At 37.7% G+C, this 21,949-nt stretch overlaps 1 protein-coding gene across 1 annotated transcript in view; it reads left to right on the plus strand.

Moving 5' to 3' along the window:
• The window catches only part of MSH2 (mutS homolog 2), a 77,269-nt gene that overhangs the window by 36,667 nt on the left and 18,653 nt on the right, over positions 1-21,949 (plus strand). The window contains exon 8 of the mRNA XM_043468504.1: positions 8,292-8,401. Within this exon, the coding sequence (XP_043324439.1) occupies positions 8,292-8,401 (110 nt within the window). The remainder of the gene's footprint in view (positions 1-8,291; positions 8,402-21,949) is intronic.

Here is a 21,949-nt window from a genome sequence, read left to right on the forward strand (position 1 = left end):
GAAAGACTTTCATAGGCAGAAGGGAGTAGAAACAAGGAAGTTAGTCTTGGCAACACAGCTAACTGGTTATGGTAAGGTTTCTTTCCTTTAGGGGGATTGTAGGGGCCTATCAAGCACATTATCTAACTGGTGCTGATCAGGTGATTCCCGATTGACTGGCTTGAGATTCCATTTCTGGGAGAGACGAAACTATAATTAAGATAAGCCTTAAAAAAAAAAAAAAGATAAGCCTTGATTTGATGACCTGGGACTTAGTATAAGCAACTCCATTTGGGGCCCGTTGTCTTGTTTGTAACAACACATAGACACTGTATGCAGTGTCTATAAAAACTGAAATTATTATGTAATAAATAGTACTAACTGAAATAATATATAAAACTTGAAACAAATGCAATGTACTTTGACTTTTTTTTTCCTTTGAAAAATGCTAAGATTTTAAAATTTTATGTTGGAGAAAGGTCTGCAGTTTGAAAACACAAATTGTATTTGTTTTTTGTCCATTCAAGTGAACTTGAACATCCTCTGGACCTCACATATACTGCACAATCATCAGCCTTTGTATGTGCTATTCCTTTAGATTCAGACATTTTCCCCTTCCTGTCTCACTTGGCTTTGTTCTCTTCATCTTTTTTTTTAAAATGTACTTTAAACCTTTTTTTAAAAAATAATTTTTTGCTTTTGGCTGTGCTAGGTCTTCATTGCTGTGGTGCCTTCTTTTCTCTAGTTGTGACAATGGGGGCTACTCTTCATTTTGGTGCATGGTTTCTCTTGTGGAGAACGGACTCTAGAACGAGGGGGCCTCGGTGGTTTCGGCTCCCTGGGCTCTAGAGCACAGGCTCAGTAGTTGCGGCACACGGGCATCTCCTGCGTTGGCAGGTGGATTCTTTTATCACTGAGCCGCCAGGGAAGCCCTGATCTCTTCCTCTTAGATTTTCACCTTTACAGTCATTTCTTTGGGGAAGCCGACCTTGTTCCTACCTTTGGGTACACTCCTGTCCTGGTTTTGTTTCCAGAACCTTCCTGTATTTCCCTGTTGTTATCATGCTTGTCATCCTTTGTGATGAGTTTATCAGAAAAGTACCAACATTTTATTTTGGGGCAATGCACATGTCAAAGTAGTTTTCATTAGTGTTTTTGCCAGTGGAAAATTAACTTTTTTTTGTCTTGGCCATGCCGTCTGCCTTATGAGATCCTTGTTCCTGGACCAGGGATTGACACAGGCCCTGGGTTCAATGAAAGCCCTGAGTCCTAACCGCTGAAGCGCCAGCGAAGTCCCCTGAAAATTAACTTCTCTAAATTCACTAAGGATTGTCTCCTTAGTACTTCTCTTAATCAGTGACATGAACATAGGCGAGATGGAGAGAAGTCCCAGAACTGGTGTTAATACAGCAGTTAAGGTTTAGATTTAGAAGCTGGCTTGGGTGTTATTCCAGAGTACATCTTAATGAACCACTTTCTCTTGATAGACTTAGGAGCTTTCAGTCTATCCTGAAATTTGTTGTAATTTTTATCATAGTAAATGGTGATGAAATGTTTGATAGAGATTAAATTATGCTTTGTTTGGGTTGTTACAGAAATGTAAGTACTTAGGCTTATTGACCTAAACATTGCAGCAGTTTCTGAGGCACACAACCACACTCTTCTAAAATTTTTCCTTGTGATGAGAACTCTTAAGATTTACCTACTCCTTAATAGTTTTCATATATATCCTATAGCAGTGTTAACTATGGTCATCATGCTGTACATTATATTCATACTGTTTAATTATCTTGTATCTACAAGTTTGTGCCTTTGGACCTCCGTTCTCCAGTTCTCCCCTCCTCCGAGCCACAAATCTGATCCCTTTATCTATGCATTATTTTTGTTGTTGTTCTTGTTGTTTTAAGATTTCACAGATAAGTGAGATCACAGAGTATTTGTCTTTTTTGACTCATTTCACTTAGCATAATGCCCTCAAGTTCCATTCATGTCACAAATGGCAGTATTTCCTTGTTTTGTCTTTTTAATGGTAAAGTAATAGTTCTGTGTGTGTATCTGTATGTGTGTGTATATAATCACATTTTCTTTAACCCTTTACCCATTGGCAGATACGTAGGTTGTTTCCACATTTTGGCTATTGTGAATAATGCTGCTACAAACATGGAGGTGCACATATCTTTTCGAATCAGTGTTTTTGTTTGCTTTGGTTATATTCCCAGGAGTGAAATTGCTAGATCATATGGTAGTTCTTTTTTTTTTTCAATTTTATTTTTTTTTATTTGGCTGCACTGTGTCTTATTTGAGACATGTGGGATCTCATTCCCTGACCAAGGATCGAACCCGGGCCCCACTGCATTAGGAGCTCAGAGTCTTAGCCACTGTACCATGAGGGAAGTCCCATGGTAGTTCTGTTTTTAATTTTTGAGGCCTCCTCCATATTGTTTTATATAGTGGCTGCACCAATTTACAATCTCACCAAGAGTGCTCAAAGTGTTTCCTTTTCTCTCATCCTTACCTTTGTTATTTGTTATCTCTTGTCTTTTTGAAGATGACCATTCTAATGAGCCTGAAGTGTTATCTCATTGTGGTTTTAATTTTCATTTCCCTGATTTTGAGCTTCTCTTCATGTACCTGTTGGCCATTCATATATCTACTTTAGTCAAATGTCTATTCATGACTTTTGCCCATTTTTAAATTGGATTAATTGGGTTTTCTTTTTGCTTGAGTTGTGTTCTTTATCTGTTTTGGATATTAACACCTTATCACATAAATGGTTTGCAGATATTTTCTCTCCTTCCATAGGTTGCCTTTTCATATGTTGATTCTTTTATTATGCAGAAGCTTTTCGGTTTGATGTAGTCCCTCTTATTTATTTTTAATTTTATTACTTGTGCTTTGGGTGTTCTATCCAAAAAAATCATTGCCAAGACCCACGTCAAGGAGGTTCCCCTCTGTTTTCTTTTAGAAGTTTTCTGTTTTCAGGTCTTATCCTATTTAAGTATTTAATCCATTTTGAGTTAACTTTTGTGAGTGGTGCACTTAAGGGTCTTATTTCATTCTTTTATGTGTGACTATCCAGTCTCCCCAGGACTGTTTATTGAAGGCTGTCTTTTCTCCATTGAATATGTAGCTGCATTTTTTTTTTTTTTCAATTATTTTTATTAGTTGGAGGCTAATTACTTTGCAACATTGCAGTGGGTTTTGTCATACATTGACATGAATCAGCCATGGAGTTACATGTATTCCCCATCCCGATCCCCCCCTCCCACCTCCCCCCCCACCCGATTCCCCTGGGTCCTCCCAGTGCACCTGGCCCGAGCACCTGTCTCATGCATCCCACCTGGGCTGGTGATCTGTTTCACCCTAGATAATATACATGCTGTTCTCTCGAAACATCCCACCCTCACCTTCTCCCAGAGTCCAAAAGTCTGTTCTGTACATCTGTGTCTCTTTTTCTGTTTTGCATATAGGGTTATCATTACCATCTTTTCTAAATTCCATATATATGTGTTAGTATGCTGTAATGATCTTTATCTTTCTGGCTTACTTCACTCTGTATAATGGGCTCCAGTTTCATCCATCTCATTAGAACTGATTCAAATGAATTCTTTTTTTTTTTTTTCAAATGAATTCTTTTTAACAGCTGAGTAATATTCCATGGTGTATATGTACCACAGCTTCCTTATCCATTCGTCTGCTGATGGGCATCTAGGTTGCTTCCATGTCCTGGCTATTATAAATAGTGATGTAGCTGCATTCTTGAAAATGAAATCTTTGAGTCATGAATGAATCTTTAGGGGCTGACAATGAATCTGGAGTTCTTAGAGACATTATTGAATTTGATTACTTAAAGACATTCTACATTTTGATACATTTAAAAAGCTAACCATTATTTCCCTGTGCAATCTTTGTTATCCTTGCTAGATGAGTATTGTGTGTATCAGAACTGAGGACCAGTGACTGCTTCATCAGACCTTTGCTCCCTTCATAAAGTCATTCATTGAGCAGACGGTTGTCAGTTGCCTGCTTTGTACTGGGCATGTTCTGGGAAGTACAGCGGCATGACAGACATGACAGATAGTTTCTCTTTATGGAGGTTCTGTAATTGTGAAAGAGTGAGGACAGACAAATAAATGAGCAAGAACTTCAAGCAGTAATAAGTGCAACAAAGAAAGCATAATATTTTCATGTGATAGAATAACTTGGCTAGACCAGGAAGACGCTAGATATGGTGGTTGAAGATGGCCTCTCCATGGAATTGCTGTCTCAGGTAAATCTCAAATGATGACAGAGAGCCAACTGTTAAGATATAGGGGGTACTGGAGGGGGTAGCCAGTATAAATGCCTACAGCTTGACTTGTTAAAAGAGTGAAGAGAAGCTAGAGTTGTCAGCCATAGAGATGGAGAATAAGGGCACTGTTAGGAGGTAAGGCCTTTCTGAGGTTTTTAACATTTTTTATGCTTGGACCCTTTTGACTTCCAATAAAGCCTGTGAACCACTTCTCCGAATAATGTTTTTAAATGCATAAAATAAAACACATAGAGTTAAATAGGAAGCCAATTATACTGAAACACACTTATCAAAATATAAAATATTCTTGAGAAATATGTGCTTTTTATTAATGTATTAAAAAACGTGATTTGGGTGAAGTTCTATTTTAACTTAGAACTAATGAGTTTAAATGTTACTTAAAGCTATCTAGTTATTTCCAAAAACTGTGATATGAAAATGTTTGGAATTTTAGTTGATTACAAAGACAATAATACTATGTGATTTATTACTTATATTAACATTGGAAGGTACTGATAATACTACTGTGATTCATTACTTACACTAACATTGGAAGAAAATGCTCGGTTCCAGTTAGAGGTTATAGAAAATAAAGATGAGATTAATTTCTCTTTGTTTATGTACTACCTTGAATTCAAGGATCTGTGGACCTTTGTTTAAGACCCTAGGATAGATCATGTAGAGCTTTTCAGATTGTGGTAGCTAGTTGAAAATGGAGTATATCGAAAAACTCAATGGTGCCCATCAGTTGATGAATAAATAAATAAGATGTGGCATATCCATACAATGGAATATTGTTCCTCAGTCAAAAGGAATGAAGTACTGATGCATGATACAACATGGATGAACCTTGAAAGCATTATGCTAAGTGAAAAAAGGCAGTCGCAGTGTAATATCCATTTGTATGAAAAGACCAGAAGAAGCAAATCCATAGAGTGGAGTAGTGGTTGCCTAGGCATGAAGGCGTGGCAGGGGGTTGTAGGAAAATTTTAAGTTATTGCTGATGGGTACAGGGTTCCTTGTTTCTTTTGAGAGCAGTGACAGTTTAAAAATTGATTGTGGTGGTGATTGCATAGATCTCTGAATATACTGAAAACCATTGAATTGTATACTTTAAAATGAAGAATTGTTTGGTATATGAATCATATCTCAATAGAGCTGTTACTTTTTAATTGAAACCATAACCAGTTGATGGGGGAGAACCAGCTGAAATTGGCAACTAGGGCTCAGTACAAATTACAAGTAGGGAAAGGAATTCAAGATGCTAGGGAATTCCTTGGCAGTCCAGTGGTTAGGACTTTGAGCTTTTTGCTGCCCAGGGCCCAGGTTTGATCCCTGGTCAGGGAACTAATATCTCCCTAGCCACGTGGTGCAGCCAATAGATAGAAAAACTGATAGAGAAGAAGATGTGGTACTTAGACATGGTGGAGTATTACTCAGCCATGAAAAGGAATAAAATAACTCCACTTGCAGTGATACAGATGGACCTAGAGACTGTCATATAGAGGTGAAGTAAGTCAGAAAGAGAAAGAAAAATATTGTATAATATCACTTACATGTGAAATCTGGAAGAGTGGCACTGGTGAACTTATGGCAGAGCAGAAGTAGAGTCACAAACGTAGAAAACCAACTTAGCAAGGAGGAGCAGGGCAGGGCGGGAGGAGCTGGTAGGTTGGGATTGACGTATATACACAACTGTATTTAAAGCAGGTGACTAACGAGAATCTATTATACAGCACCGGGAACTCTCCTCAGTGCTCTGGGATGAGCTAAATGGGGAGGAAATCCAAAAAAGAGAGGATACTATATACGTGTGTCTAACTGATTTGTTTTGCTGTACAACAGAAACCAACTTAACATTGTGAAGCAATTAGACTCTGCTATCAATTAATTTGTTTAAAAAAGAGATGCTAGTTAAGGCTTGCAGGATAGGGAGCAACCACGCAGAGAAGGGACATTAACTCTGAGAAGAGCTGCGGCAAGTGGGCCTGTGTGTGAGGGACTCGAGGACGTATTCTGAAGTTTGTACAGGTGTTGCTACAATGATACTACTTGTGTTTTTTCTCGGGAAACCTTAACCTTCTTCAAAGTCATATGGTAGAAAAGAACTTAACAGAAAAAATAATGATAAGGTAGACCTCAGTATATATGAAAAATTTTAAATGATTGCTAACAAAAGTGTTAACAAACTTTAATAAAAACAGAAGCTATATTGTAAAGTAATTAGCCTCCAACTAATTAAAAAAATGGAAAAAAAAAAAGGAGCCTATTGTAAAACAACTATACTCCAATAAAAACTAAAACAAAAATTGTAGCCTACAAAAATCTCCGTTGCATTTGTACCCAATATCAGCATCAAGTGACTTGAAGCTTTTAAGTCTGGGACTCTTGTTTTCCTCCTTTGAGATGCCCTTCAGAGGCATTTACTTCAAATAAAGGTCAGTTTCAACAAAGTTAAAAATCTGAACTAGGGAATATGCAATTCAGTTAGGAAAAAAATTTTTTTAAACACCGGTGGATGTTTTTGTACTCTTCATCTATATTCAGCCTTTCTACATATCTTAACATAGTGGAAAGTATAATGGTTAAGCCAGCTACTCTGAGGTCGTTGTGTGTTGCCAAGCTTACTCTTTAATTGTGGGAAAGCTTGCCTTGATCACTTCAAAACACTAGTGGTCTGGAGGAGTCATCATTTGTGAAGCCATGCCCCTGCCATGTTTTGCTGCCATCATGCCCCTTTAACCGATCGCATGTGAGCTAATTCAGAATAAAGAACCAGACATTGTAGCACAACAGACATTATGTGGGCAAAGTGTTGTTTATAGACTGTCTAAATAATGTTTCACACATATGTACTATTTTCTAAATATGTCTAGAGACTGTTGTGATTAATAATAATAAATGAATTCTCATAATTGTTTGACTGCCATCATAGCTTTTTCATCATCTTCCCAAGAGCTTCCCTTACTTCTGTAAAGGCTGATAACTACTGCTTTGGAGTAAAATGCAGTATGCTAGAGATCCCTTGCAGAGTTCTTCTAAGGGAATTTATTGGATATTAGAAAAAAAAATTCTGTGTTACAACCAATAATAATACATGATAACCATTGCTGAGCTTCTATTAAGTCTCAAGTACTATATATACTAAGTGTTGTGTATAGTTGTCTTACTCTTTCATCTTCTGGGTAGCTGTTGTTACTACTTCCTTTGCAATAGACAAGGATAAGGCTGCTTCAGATCACAGACCCAGTAAGTATGAGAGCAGGGATTGGCTCCCAGGTCTCTACTCAGGCCTTTCAAGCTGTAGATTCTGTTGCTTCACTTACTCCTCCTCACATGATCCCCCAACATGTGCTCTTAAACAACATCAAGCAAAGTTCCAGTGTAAATGCGTGACTTGATTTAGCCTCTGTCAACTGGAACACTGTATTACTAATGGAAATTAAGGATTTATAAGGTAAGTTAGAGATATTTTAATAACTTTGACTTGGGATTACTAAATCTGCAAGGAAACACAGTTCATTTGGTTGTAATTAATGTCACATTTCTGTATATAGTACTGCTTATGGAGATTACAGACATGTGGGGGCTTCCCTTATGGCTCAGCTGGTAAAGAATCCGCCTCCAGTGCAGGAGACCTGGGTTCGATCCCTGGGTTGGGAAGATCCCCTGGAGAAGTGAAAGGCTACCCATTCTAGTATTCTGGCCTAGAGAATCCCATGGACTCTATAGTCCATGGGGTCACAAAGACTCGGACATGACTGAGTGACTTTCAGACTTGTGAGGGAGGCACTGTTTTATTTGTAGGGAGTTTTGAATGCCAGACCATCTCCCTTTCCATATATGTCCTAAACATGTTTGAATTAAGGTATCCTACTAAGTAGTAACTTGAGAGATCTGCTGTACAGTTTGTGCTTTTTGGGATCAAATGCTGCTTGTTATCATCAGGTTTTTATGATTTGTAGATTTGTATTTTTAAAAATAGGACCTACTAATTTACTTTTCTTTTTCTTTCTTTTAGGAAAACATCAGGCATTGTTGCTGGCAGTTTTTGTGACTCCTCTTATTGACCTTCGTTCTGACTTCTCCAAGTTTCAGGAAATGATAGAAACAACTTTAGATATGGATCAGGTATGCAGTATACTCTTTAAAACAGGCACCAAAATAATTTTGAAAAGCAAAGGCACGTCAGAAAACATCTCCAGATTTCTCTTATTAGTGTTGAATTGTAGCACTTGCAGGGCACTTTTGAGACAGTGGATGTATGAATGATTGATGAGAAAAGGTTTTTAAAATTTATTTTCTTAATAAAAATCATTTCAATGGATAAAAATTAAGGTTAACAAAGGAAGTGAATATTGGGCATGAGTGCCCTGTTTAAAGGAAATTTCATAAATAAAAGATTTCACATTTGCAAGCTGAGTTTTAATTCCAAGAAAGAAGAAAAGTTATAGTCATTGAAAAGGGACAGGGTATAGAGGTAAATATGGAAAATAAGAGATGTCAGCTTCTCTTATTTATTTCCATGTATGGAAGGTCTTTGGGGGAGGAGGTTAGAGTGAGTGTATCTCTAGTAGTCATTACATACTGAAGAGTTAACCATGACTCTGCATACTAATACTGTGAAATTTTTCTACACTGAATTTCCTGTTAAACATGATCATGCAAGGATTACATGCTTCAGTTCCAGTTCAGTCGCTCAGTTGTGTCCGACTTCTTGCGACCCCATGGACGGCAGCACGCCAGGCTTCCCTGTCCATCACCAACTCCCGGAGCTTACTCAAGCTCATATCTATCAAGTTGGTGATGCCATCCAACCATCTCATCCTCTGTCATCCCCTTCTCCTCCCGCCTTCAATCTATCCTGGCATCAGGGTCTTTTCAAATGAGTCAGTTTTTCGCATCAGGTGGCCAAAGTATCAGAGCTTCAGCATCAATTCTTCCAATGAATATTCAGGACTGATTTCCTTTAGAATTGACTGGTTCGATCTCCTTGCAGTCCAAGGAACTGCAAGGAGATTGAATAGCTCAGTTGGTAAAGAATATGTGCTTACATTATTCTTAGTAAATGATAGATTCTTTGTGTTCTTCTTAATAATTAGATTAACTGGAGTTAACATGTGACATATGTGGTGCTGATTTAATTTTTTATTGGATAATTAACTGAGATTTAAAATATTTAAACCACATTTACTCTATGCTTTTTAGAGTTTAGAAGCTAAGGAGAAGGAGTGTGTGTGTATATAGGTATAAATGCTTCTTTTCTGGTAATATTTTGTCAGTAATAGGGCAGTCTTTTCCATTTACTTGTAGGTTGAGCAGTTAGAAAACTTGCATCATTTTCATCCTTTGTTTAGAAGACTTGTGTTTTAGTTGTTTTCTCTGTAATATCGCTTTTAGTGGAATGATTTTAGGTTCACAATTTTTAGGTCATTGGGAGCCTAGCAGTCTGCTTTAACAAGCCCACCAGGTGATTCTGATACATGCTTAAGTTTGAGACCCACAATATTTTTAATGCATGGAGGTAGTGGCTTAGAAGTTTCTAATAAAGGTGGCCACAAAGGGCAGAATCAACTGTAGTATTTTAGCAGAGCTTTGCCTGACCTCAGGGTTTTTTCAAGTATGGAAACATCTATAATGACATGGAAAGGCTCAATTCTTGCTTCCCCATCTCTCTGTTTTAGTCAGAGTGGTGTTGATCATCAAGATCTACCCGTTTACTCTCTTTCATTTAAAGGAATGTTTACAAATATCCAACTCTCCCCAGTCACAGGTGAGGCCACATCCTTAGGTGTGGGGGAGAAGGAGGATTTTAGGAGCATGTGAGTGTGTGAGACTGTGTGTGTTTGTATATGTGTCTGTGTAGGCGTAAATGCTTCTTTTCTGGAATAATTTCTTAGTGACAGGGCAATCTTTTCCATTTATTTGGGGGTTAGTGTTCTTGAGGATAGTTTTCCAGAAAGATATTTAAAGTACCAGGATACAAATTTGTAAAGTGCTTTTCTTTATTTGATGTTTTACTCCTTATAAATGGAACATATAATATTAGAACAAGTGAAACAAAACGATACAGGGAAATACAAAGGCAAAAATTACCATCTTTGATCTTTCTCCTTCCCTCATTTTCAGATGAACAGTGTTAATAGCTGGTGTTCTTTCTTTGGCTCCATTATATTTTCCTTATTGTGGGTTAAGGATTTTTACTTTGATCTGAAATACTTGACACATACCTGTTAAACTTGAATTTGCTGTTACTGTAAAATAGTAGTCAGTGTCAGTTCTTGAATGATGCTGCCAGAAGAGCATTTAAAGATTTTATAAATGTCTGGAAGAGTGAGTCAGAAAGGAAAACAGTACAATAATTGGGTATAGACTGGAAAAAGAGAGGTCATTTGTCCTAATTTCATTGCTGATACTTCAGATGTGACAAGCCCAGTTTTTAAATCTGAAGATAGAATATTAAGTAGTTAACTTTGTAGGGGAAGAAAAACTTGTCTTCTTTTAAAGGGTTCACTGTTTGTTGTTGTCGTTCAGTCTCTCCGTCGTGTCCAACTCTTTGCAAGCCCATGGACTACAGTACTCCGGGCTTCTCTGTCTTTCACCATTTCCCAGAGCTTGCTCAAACTCATGTTCATTGAGTCGGTGATACCATCCAACCATCTTGTCCTTTGTCGTCCCCTTCTCCTGCCTTCAATATTTCCCAGCATCAGGGCTTTTCCGATGAGTTGGCTCTTCACATCAGGTGGCCAAAGTATTGGAACTTCAGCCTCAGCATCAGTCCTTCCAATGAATATTCAGGATTGATTTCTTTTAGGATTAACTAGTTTGATTTCCTTGCAGTCCAAGGGACTAAGAGTCTTCTCCGACACCACAGTTCAGAAATTCAAAAGTATCAATTCTTTGGCGCTCAGCCTTCTTTATGGTCCAGCTCTCACATCCATACATGACTACTGATAAAACCATAGCTTTGATTATATGGACCTTGGCAAACTATTGTCTTTGCTTTTTAATACATTGTCTAGGTTTGTCATAGCTTTTCTTCCAAGGAGCAAGCGTCTTTTAATTTCATGGCTGCAATCACCATCTGCAGTGATTTTGGAGCTCAAGAAAATAAAGTCTGTCATTGTTTCCATTGTCTCCCCATCTATTTGCCATGAAGTGATAGGACTGGATGCCATGATCTTAGTTTTTTGAATGTTGAGTATTAAACCAGCTTTTTCACTCTCCTCTTTCACTTTCATCAGGAGGCTCTTTAATTCTTCTTCGCTTTCTGCCATAAAGGTGGTGTCACTTGCATATCTGAAGTTACTGATTTTTCTCCTGGCAGTCTTGATTCCAGCTTGTGCTTCATTCAGCCTGGCATTTCGTGTGATGTACTCTACATGTAAGTTAAATAAGCAAAGTGACAATATACAGCCTTAGGAAAGGAAAACATATTCCTTTCCCAATTTTGAACCAGTCTGTTGTTCCATTTCTCGTTCTATCTGATGCTTCTTGACCTGCACACAGGTTTCGCAGGAGGCAAATAAGGTGCTCTGGTATTCCCACCTCTTTCAGAATTTTCCACAGTTTGTTGTGATCCACACCGTCAAAGGCTTTAGTGTAGTCAGTGAAGCAGAAGTAGATATTTACCTGAAATTGTTTTTTCTATGATCCAACGGATATTGGCAATTTCATCTCTGGTTCCTCTGCCTTTTCTAAATCCAGCTTAAACATCTGGAAGTTCTTGGTTCAGTTCAGTTCAGCCGCTCAGTTGTGTCCTACTCTTTGCGACCCCATGGATTGCAGCACGCCAGGCCTCCCTGTCCATCACCATCTCCTGGAATTTACTCAAACTCATGTCCATTGAGTCAGTGATGCCATCCAACCATCTCATCCTCTGTCGTCACCTTCTCCTCCCGCCTTCAATCTTTCCCAGCATCAGGGTCTTTTGTAATGAGTCAGTTTTTTGCATCAGGTGGCCAAAGTATTGGAGCTTCAGCATCAGGCCTTCCAATGAATGTTCAGGACTGATTTCCTTTAGGATGGACTGTTTGGATCTCTTTGCAGTCCAAGTCTTCTCCAACACCACAGTTCAAAACCATCAATGTTTCGGTGGTCAGCTTTCTTTATAGTCCAACTGTCACATCCATACATGACTACTGGAAAAACCATAGCTTTGACTAGATGGACGTTTGTCTGCAAGGTAATGGCTCTGCTTTTTAATATGCTGTCTAGGTTGCTCATAACTTTTCTTCCAAGGCACAAGCGTCTTTTAATTTCATGGCTGCAGTCACCATCTGCAGTGATCTTGGAGCCCCCCCAAAATAAAGTCTGTCCTTTTCTAGTCCTGTGGCCACTGCTGAGTTTTCTAGATTTTTGTCATATTGAATGAAGCACTTTAACAGCATCATCTTTATCATTTGAAACAGCTGGAATCTCATCACCCTCACTAGCTTTGTTTGTAGTGATGCTTCTTTCTAAGGCCCACCTGACTTCGCATTCCAGGATGTTTGGCTGAAGTGAGTGAGCATACCACCGTGGTTATCTGGGTCATTCATATCTTTTTGTGTAGTCCTGTGTATCTTGCCGCCTCTTCTTCATATCTTCTGCTTCTAAGTCCATACTGTTTCTGTCCTTAATTGTGCCCATCTTTGCATGAAATTTTCCCTTGGTATCTCTAATTTTCTTGAAGCGATCTCTCTCTTGAAGTCTTTCTCATTCTATTGTTTTCCTCTATTTATTTGCATTGTTCACTTGGAAAGGCTTTCTTATCTTTATTTGCTCTTCTTTAGAACTCTGCATTCAGATGGATATCTTTCCTTTTCTCCTTTGCCTTTCACTTCTCTTCTTTTCTTGGCTATTTGTAAGCCCTCCTCAGACAACCATTTTGCCTTTTTGCATTTCTTTTTCTTTGGGATGGTTTTGATCATTATCTCCTGAACAGTGTTACGAACCTCTGTCCATAATTCTTCAGGCACTCTGTCTATCAGATCTAGTCCCTTGAATCTATTTGTCACTTCCACCGTATGATCAATTGTAAAGGATTAGATTTAGGTCATACCTGAATGGTCTGGTGGTTTTCCCTACTTTCTTCAATTTAAGTCTGAATTTGGCAATAAGGAGCTCATGATGTGAGCCACAGTCAGCTCCCGGTCTTGTTTTTCCTGATTGTATAGAGCATCTCCATCTTTAGCTGCAAAGAATCAATCTGATTTCGGTATTGACTATTTGGTGATGTCCATGTGTAGAGTCGACTCTTGTGCTGTTGGAAGAGGATGTTTGCTATGACCAGTGCGTTCTCTTGGCAAAACTCTGTTAGCCTATGCCCTACTTCATTTTGTACTCCAAGGCCAAACTTGCCTGTTACTCCAAGTATCTCTTGACTTCCTACTTTTGCAGTCCAGTCCCCTGTGATGAAAAGGATATCATTTTTTGGTATTACTTCTAGAAGTTCTTGTAGGTCTTCATAGAACCATTCAACTTCAGCTTCTTCAGCATTAGTGGTTGGGACATAGACTTGGATTATTGTGATATTGAATGGTGTGCCTTGGAAGCAAACCAAGATCATTCTGTCGGTTTTGAGATTGCATCCAAGTACTGCAATACCAGATGAGCAAGAGCACAGATTTTGAGTTCACAGAAAAATATTAATCAAGGAAACTGTTAGGATTTGGGACTTACATCCTATCTTAATAGGGAAGGAGGAGAGGGAGAAATGGCACTTACTGGAAAACAAATGGCTTTTAGGGAAGATGAGTGAGCTCTTTGGAGAACACATGGAAGATACAATAGTTTTGACTTCCCTGGCTGTGAAACTCTGTAAGAGAGGACTTAACAACAATTGAGTTCTTTGGGGGTGCTCTGCTGTTACGGAAATAACGGGGCTCAGCAACAAGGTCTGCTCTTGTACTTTTGTCTCAGTATAATTTTTATGCCACAGTGACATATTGTGAACCCTTTCAACATTAAGTTCTTTGCCAGTAAGATGTGAGTTGTGGATTTCCTTTTTTTTTTTTTCTGAGTAAATAATTTGAGGTTAAACTTAATATCAGTTAGGACTCCTATTTTTTTTGCAGGTAATGTAAACTCAGTACATCTTGGCTCATAGAGTTGCTTTTATTCAGAAGCTCTGTGAGCCCATCCAAAGAACCTCATTTCTTGATCTTTTCTATTTTTTTATGATTTAAATTTTAACCTAAGGCTGGTTTCTCTTTTGGCTCTAAGATGGCTACCTACCAGTAGAAGTTCATGCCATATTCCAAGAAAGAGTCCTGCAGTTTGCCTTGATGGGACTGTTTAAGCAGTGAGTGTGGCCAGAGAAACAGAATGTGATGATGGGCCTAAGGTCACCAAGGGTACGTTATTTCTCTAGCTGGAGGTTCACAAAGTAAGAGCTCTGCTGGGAGGAGGAAGAAGCGGAGTTACTGTTGTAAGACCACCAGGAGTGTCTCCTAAGATTCTGCCCTGTATCTGTAGACTTTACTGTTTTATAGTATGATACTGTCTTTCAAATAAATCAGATTCCTAGTTAAAGCCTGTCTAGAGTCTCTAGGGAGGTGACTTAGTATATCTTCTTTATTCTCAGTTACAAACTTTTAAACTTAGCTTGGGTTATAAGGTGATTTCAACCCTTCACTGTCATTGTGGATATTTATGATGAGTTTAGGCATTTCAGTTACATGACTCAGAACCACTTTGAGAAAACCTCAAGAGAATATCAGTCGTTTTATGTATGATTTCACATTTTCTAGCTGTGCACTTAGAAATTCATGTGATGAGGGGAGCAGTCATTTATGTGAATGGTTGGGTTACTTTTTATCTTTCCCTAGGCTTAGCTTTTTATATAAATGCATCAGTTGTTTTTGTGGCTGCTTTCCATAAATTTTATGAAATGATTTCCTGTTTTTGAAGTAAATGTAGAGCAAAACCACTATAAAGCAGGGTTCAAAAATAACAATGATTTTTCACAAAAAGTAAACAATGTATGATTGAGTGGGATGTATGAAATTTTTAAACCTGTCTATATGTATTTGGACCATTTTATCTTTGAATCTTAGTTTTCACATATACTCCTTACTGATATTTCATCTACTGTTGGAAAAGTAATGACTTTAGATAAATTTTTATTGAAAATACTGGGACAAAAAATTGAAATCATTTTTAATAAGCCACAGTTGAATAGTCCTGATACAGCTATATCATTGCAGAGTATATAGAAGTTATAAAGATACTGCATTTATATGCAGTATACTTTAAAGTTTTTATACTTAGAAATGAGAAAGAAATACAAAAAAGGGAAGTATTATTCTCCCACCTAGAATTAACTGTCAGAACCTATTGGCATTTTTTCTTATAGTTGTACTTTAAAAAACACAGGACTAGGGTATGTCCCTCTTTGTCCAAAACATGGTTTTGATTTGCATTTCCCTAGTATCTGAAGGTAAACATTGGAGAAATGTCTATTCAGATTTTTTGCTCATTTTTATTTATTTTTTTTATTTATTTTTTTTGCTCATTTTTAAATTGGGATATTTGTCTTTCTGTTGTTGAATTATGGATGGGACATGTTCCCTCAGTTGTGTCCAACTCTTTGCGACCCTGTGGTCTGTAGCCTGCCAGGCTCCTCTGTCCATGGGATTTTCCAGGCAAGAATACTGGAGTGGGTTGCCATTTCCTTCTCCAGGGGATATTCCCAACCCAGGGATTGAACCCGGGTCTCCTGCACTGCAGGCAGACTCTTTACCATCTGAGCCACCAGGGAAGCTCATTGAGTTATGAATTCTATTTATATTCTGAATACTAAAACCTTTTTCTAGGAGACATATGTTTCTGAGTTTTTCAATTGCCAAAAGTTGTTCATAGTGATTGCTTATTATTTTTATTTTTTTATTATTATTTTTTTGCTTTATTTATTTATTTATTTTTTCCATTTATTTTTATTAGTTGGAGGCTAATTACTTTACAATATTGTAGTGGTTTTTGCCATACATTGACATGAATCAGCCATGGATTTACATGTGTTCCCCATCCCGATCCCCCTTCCCACCTCCCTCTCCATCCCATCCCTCTGGGTCTTCCCAGTGCACCAGCCCTGAGCACTTGTCTCATGCATCCATCCTGGGCTGGTGATCTGTTTCACCCTTGATGGTATACTTGTTTCAATGCTATTCTCTCAGAACATCCCACCCTCGCCTTCTCCCACAGAGTCCAAAAGTCTGTTCTGTACATCTGTGTCTCTTTTTCTGTTTTGCGTATAGGGTTATCATTACCATCTTTCTAAATTCCATATATATGTGTTAGTATGCTGTAATGGTCTTTATCTTTCTGGCTTACTTCACTCTGTATAATGGGCTCCAGTTTCATCCATCTCATTAGAACTGATTCAAATGAATTCTTTTTAATGGCTGAGTAATATTCCATGGTGTATATGTACCACAGCTTCCTTATCCATTCGTCTGCTGATGGGCATCTAGGTTGCTTCCATGTCCTGGCTATTATAAACAGTGCTGCGATGAACATTGGGGTGCACGTGTCTCTTTCAGATCTGGTTTCCTCAGTGTGTATGCCCAGAAGTGGGATTGCTGGGTCATATGGCAGTTCTATTTCCAGTTTTTTAAGGAATCTCCACACTGTTCTCCATAGTGGCTGTACTAGTTTGCATTCCCACCAACAGTGTAAGAGGGTTCCCTTTTCTCCACACCCTCTCCAGCATTTATTGCTTGTAGACTTTTGGATAGCAGCCATCCTGACTGGCGTGTAATGGTACCTCATTGAGGTTTTGATTTGCATTTCTCTGATAATGAGTGATGTTGAGCATCTTTTCATGTGTTTGTTAGCCATCTGTATGTCTTCTTTGGAGAAATGTCTGTTTAGTTCTTTGGCCCATTTTTGATTGGGTCATTTATTTTTCTGGAATTGAGCTTCAGGAGTTGCTTGTATATTTTTGAGATTAGTCCTTTGTCTGTTGCTTCATTTGCTATTATTTTCTCTCAATCTGAAGGTTGTCTTTTCACCTTGCTTATAGTTTCCTTTGTTGTGCAAAAGCTCTTAAGTATAGTTAGGTCCCATTTGTTTATTTTTGCTTTTATTTCCAATATTCTGGGAGGTGGGTCATAGAGGATCCTGCTGTGATTTATGTCGGAGAAGGTTTTGCCTATGTTCTCCTCTAGGAGTTTTATAGTTTCTGGTCTTACATTTAGATCTTTAGTCCATTTTGAGTTTATTTTTGTGTATGGTGTTAGAACTAGTTTCATTCTTTTACAAGTGGTTGACCAGTTTTCCCAGCACCACTTGTTAAAGAGGTAGTCTTTTTTCCATTGTATATTCTTGCCTCCTTTGTCGAAGATAAGGTGTCCGTAGGTACGTGGATTTATCTCTGGGCTTTCTATTTTGTTCCATTGATCTATATTTTGTCTTTGTGCCAGTACCATACTGTCTTGATGACTGTGGCTTTGTAGTAGAGTCTGAAGTCAGGCACGTTGATTCCTCCAGTTCCATTCTTCTTTCTCAAGATTGCTTTGGCTATTCGAGGTTTTTTGTATTTCCATACAAATTGTGAAATTATTTGTTCTAGTTCTGTGAAAAATACCGTTGGTAGCTTGATAGGGATTGCATTGAATCTATAGATTGCTTTGGATAGTATACTCATTTTCACAATATTGATTCTTCCAATCCATGAACACGGTATATTTCTCCATCTGTTTGTGTCCTCTTTGATTTCTTTCATCAGTGTTTTATAGTTTTCTATGTATAGGTCTTTTGTTTCTTTAGGTAGATATACTCCTAAGTATTTCATTCTTTTTGTTGCAATGGTGAATGATATTGTTTCCTTAATTTCTCTTTCTGTTTTCTCATTGGTAGTGTATAGGAATGCAAGGGATTTCTGTGTGTTAATTTTATATCCTGCAACTTTACTATATTCATTGATTAGGTCTAATAATTTTCTGGTAGAGTCTTTAGGGTTTTTTATGTAGAGGATCATGTCATCTGCAAACAGCGAGAGTTTCACTTCTTTTCCTGTCTGGATTCTTTTTACTTCTTTTTCTGCTCTGATTGCTGTGGCCAAAACTTCCAAAACTATTGCTTATTATTTTTAAAAGCACTGCTGTATTTGCAGGTAGAGTTCCTGTTTATTTCTAATATAATTTGTGCCTCTGATATTCCATCCTTTGCATAGCCTGTTTATTTTAGAGGACCAACTTTTGACATTTAAATCCTCCTTGTTCCTTTGGGTTGTTTTGTTTTTCATTAATTTCCAGTCTTACGTATATATTTCATCTATTTTTGATGTCTTTCAGCCTCTGTTTTTCCAGCCTTTTTTAGTAAGCAATTAAGACTATACTTTTCTATGTGTTGTTTTAGCTGAATGCATCCCATATGTTTTCAGAGGTATAATTTCTTACTCAGTTTTGAGTCTTTTATTCCCATCATCACTTGTTCTTTGATTTGTTGTTTGCTTAGAAATAGTTTTTAAATTTATAAGCTTGGTATGTGTCAATTTCATAAAATTCTCCATGTATTCGTGGATTATAAATGCTCCCTAATTTGGTTGCAGAGTTTTCTATATGTCCATTAAATAAAACTTTAGTTGTTTGGTTCACACTGTCTGGATACTTGCTCACTTTTAATCTGCTGAGTTACTAAGAGAAATGTGAAGAAATTTTGCTTCTTACGTTTTCAAGGCACAGAGCTGTTATTTTTTTTTTGCAGTGAATTGAATCTTTAGGGACACTTTGATAATAGTAATCCTATTATTATGTAATGTTTTTTGCCTTAGATATATTTTGTCTGATAATAAAGCAATACCCATCCTTATTTTTTGTTTTTTTACATAGTATATCTTTTTCAATCCTTTGTGAGTTCTTTTGGTTTAGGTAAAACTTATAGATGCATTTATTTCAAAGTTTAATTTGATGATCTCTTTTTTAAGGGGCAGTTTGGATTTATTTCTACCAAATTATTTTGTGATCCCTATTCTTCCTGGTTCCCCTTACCCACTCTTTCTTTTATATTGATTGGATTTTAAAAATTCCCATTTGTTTCCTCTCATGCTCCTCCTCCATTCTATCAAACATGCACTGGTTTGAAATTATTCACAAACTTTTTTTTTTTTTTTTTTGGTGTGTATACATAGCTCATCAAAGTGAAAAACCTGTCAGCATCTTCTTAAATCTCCCCTCAAATATCAGGACCTTAGACTACCTTAGATCAGATTACATATCTTCATTATTGGCTGATATTTTATTTCTATCTTTATGCTCCTTAGATTTCCACTGTTTGTAGTCAGTGTTAGGTTTAGATTTACCTGTATGCTTATCATTTTCATTGCTGTTCATTCCTTCTTCCTGGATTTTCTTTAGGCATTCCTTTATTGGCTGGGGGGCTGTTAGTCAGATTTTGTTTGTTGTAACCCAGTTTTAGACACAGTGTAGTTAAGGGAGTCAATATCTGGAAACAAATGGATAAACAACAAAATAGTGCAAGCCAAAGGACAGTGCAAGAGCAAGGGTGAAATACAGGCTTAAGTTGTTCTTTAAGTATATTTTAACTGAGTGTACAATTTCACACTGACAGCTGCTTTTCTTCAGTTTCTGTGAAATTGTGTTGCACTGTCCTTTGGCTTGCACCATTGTGTTGTTTACCCATCTTGTTTCCACATGTTGGCTCCTTTTACTACTCTGTGTCCAAAAGTGGGTTTCTTTCTTTTTTCCTGTTTGGATTTGCTGCATTTTCTTAATCAGAAAATTCTTGTCTTTTATCAGTTCTGAAAAGTTATTAGTCATTATCTCCTCAAATACTGTATTTCTTCATTCTCTTTTTCTAATGCTGTGATTAGACATGTGTTGGCCTCTTACATTCTTTTTCTGCGTTATTTGGATTTGCTGCATTTTCTTAATCAGAAAATTCTTGTCTTTTATCAGTTCTGAAAAGTTATTAGTCATTATCTCCTCGAATACTGTATTTCTTCATTCTCTTTTTCTAATGCTATGACTAGAAATGTGTTGGCCTCTTATATTCTTTTTCTGCCTGTGTCTGTGCTGCTTGCTTTGTGATTACTTCAGATAGTCTAATTTGTCAACTCTGGTGTGTAGTTTAACAGTCCATTTTAAAAAAATAATCATTATATTTTTCATTTATAAAAGTTGTTTGGTTCACTTCTAAGTCTGTCTACTCTTTTTTTAAGTAATATCTTGTTCTTTGCTCACGTGTTCTATTCTCATTCTTTAAATGTTTTAAATATATTTAATATTCCATCTCTAAAATTTCTTGGGTTTAAATCTTCTCCTTGTCTTCTTTCTGCTGTCATTTGTTGTTATTGTTTTGAGTCTCTTACTCATGGTGTCTTGTTTCCTTGTCTGTTATGTATGTTTAGATAGTACTCATTTATCTGGGTTCCTCCTGTGCAAGTTATACAGGCAAATCATATATCCCCTCAGATAAAATTTGCCTTTGCTTTATACCCTACAAATGTAATTAGCCCAGGAACACTTTTAAGTTAATTTCTCAGTCTGGAGCTTTCTACATTTGTTTGGGCAAAGATTAGGCTGCTGGCAAAGACTTAGCTGCTGTACATTTGTTTGGGCAAAGATTAGGCTGCTGGCAAAGACTTAGCTGCTGAAAAAGAAACCTCAAATAAATAACAATGGCTTTAATAGGATAGGGGTTTAATTTTCTATCATGACTGTGTGGGCATAGCAACACAGGGTTGGCAGGGCAGGCTCACTATCTCTGTAGCCTGTCTTCTCCTTTACTTCTCCTTCAAGATCCAGGATTGCTTACTTCCTTATCTTTATTCCAGCCAATGGCAAAGGACAAAGAGGGAAGTGGAGGTCACGTTCTGGAAATGGTACACATCATTTCTGCTCAGTCTTTTGGTCAGAATTTAATTTTATGCTCACACCAGCTGCAAGGGAAACTGGAAAATGTAGTGTTTGTTCTTAGTAGTTAACATGTCTTATGAAAAATTGTCAGTTCTATCACTGTAGAAGGAGGGGATCATAGAAATGGCCACAACCAGCAGCCTTTTGCATTGCTAAGATAAGTAGCAGACATTTGAGATCCCAATCCAAGTGGAGGCATTTATTTGTTTATTTAAATTAGTTTGAATTGGAGCATAGTTGATGTACAGTGTTGTGTTAATTTCTGCTCTGCAGCAAAGTGAATTAGTTCTACATATACATATATCTGGGCTTCCCTGATGGCTCAGTTGGTAAAGAATCTGCCTGCAATGCCGGAGACCCTGGTTGGATTCCTAGGTCAGGAAGATCCACTGGAGAAAGGGATAGGCTACCCACTCCAGTATTCCTGGGCTTCCCTTGTGGCTTAGCTGGTATAGGATCCTCCTGCAATTCGGGAGACCCAGTTCAATTCCTGGGTTGGGAAGATCCCCTGGAGAAGGGAAAGGCTACCGACTCCAGTATTCTGGCCTGGAGAATTCCATGAACTGTATAGTCCATGGGGTCGCAAAGAGTCAGATCCCACTGAGCAACTTTCACTTCACTTCATACATGTATCCACTCTTTGTCAGGTTCTTTTCCCATGTAGGTCATCACAGAGCATTGAGTAGAGTTCCCTGTGCTGTATACAGTAGGTCCAAACTATTAATAGTTACCTACTTCCTGGAAAATCCATGGATGGAGGAGCCTGGTAGGCTACAGTCCACGGGGTCGCAAAGAATCAGACATGACTGAGCGACTT

Source organism: Cervus canadensis, chromosome 5 (assembly GCF_019320065.1).
Source record: "Cervus canadensis isolate Bull #8, Minnesota chromosome 5, ASM1932006v1, whole genome shotgun sequence".
Taxonomy (NCBI): domain Eukaryota; kingdom Metazoa; phylum Chordata; class Mammalia; order Artiodactyla; family Cervidae; genus Cervus; species Cervus canadensis.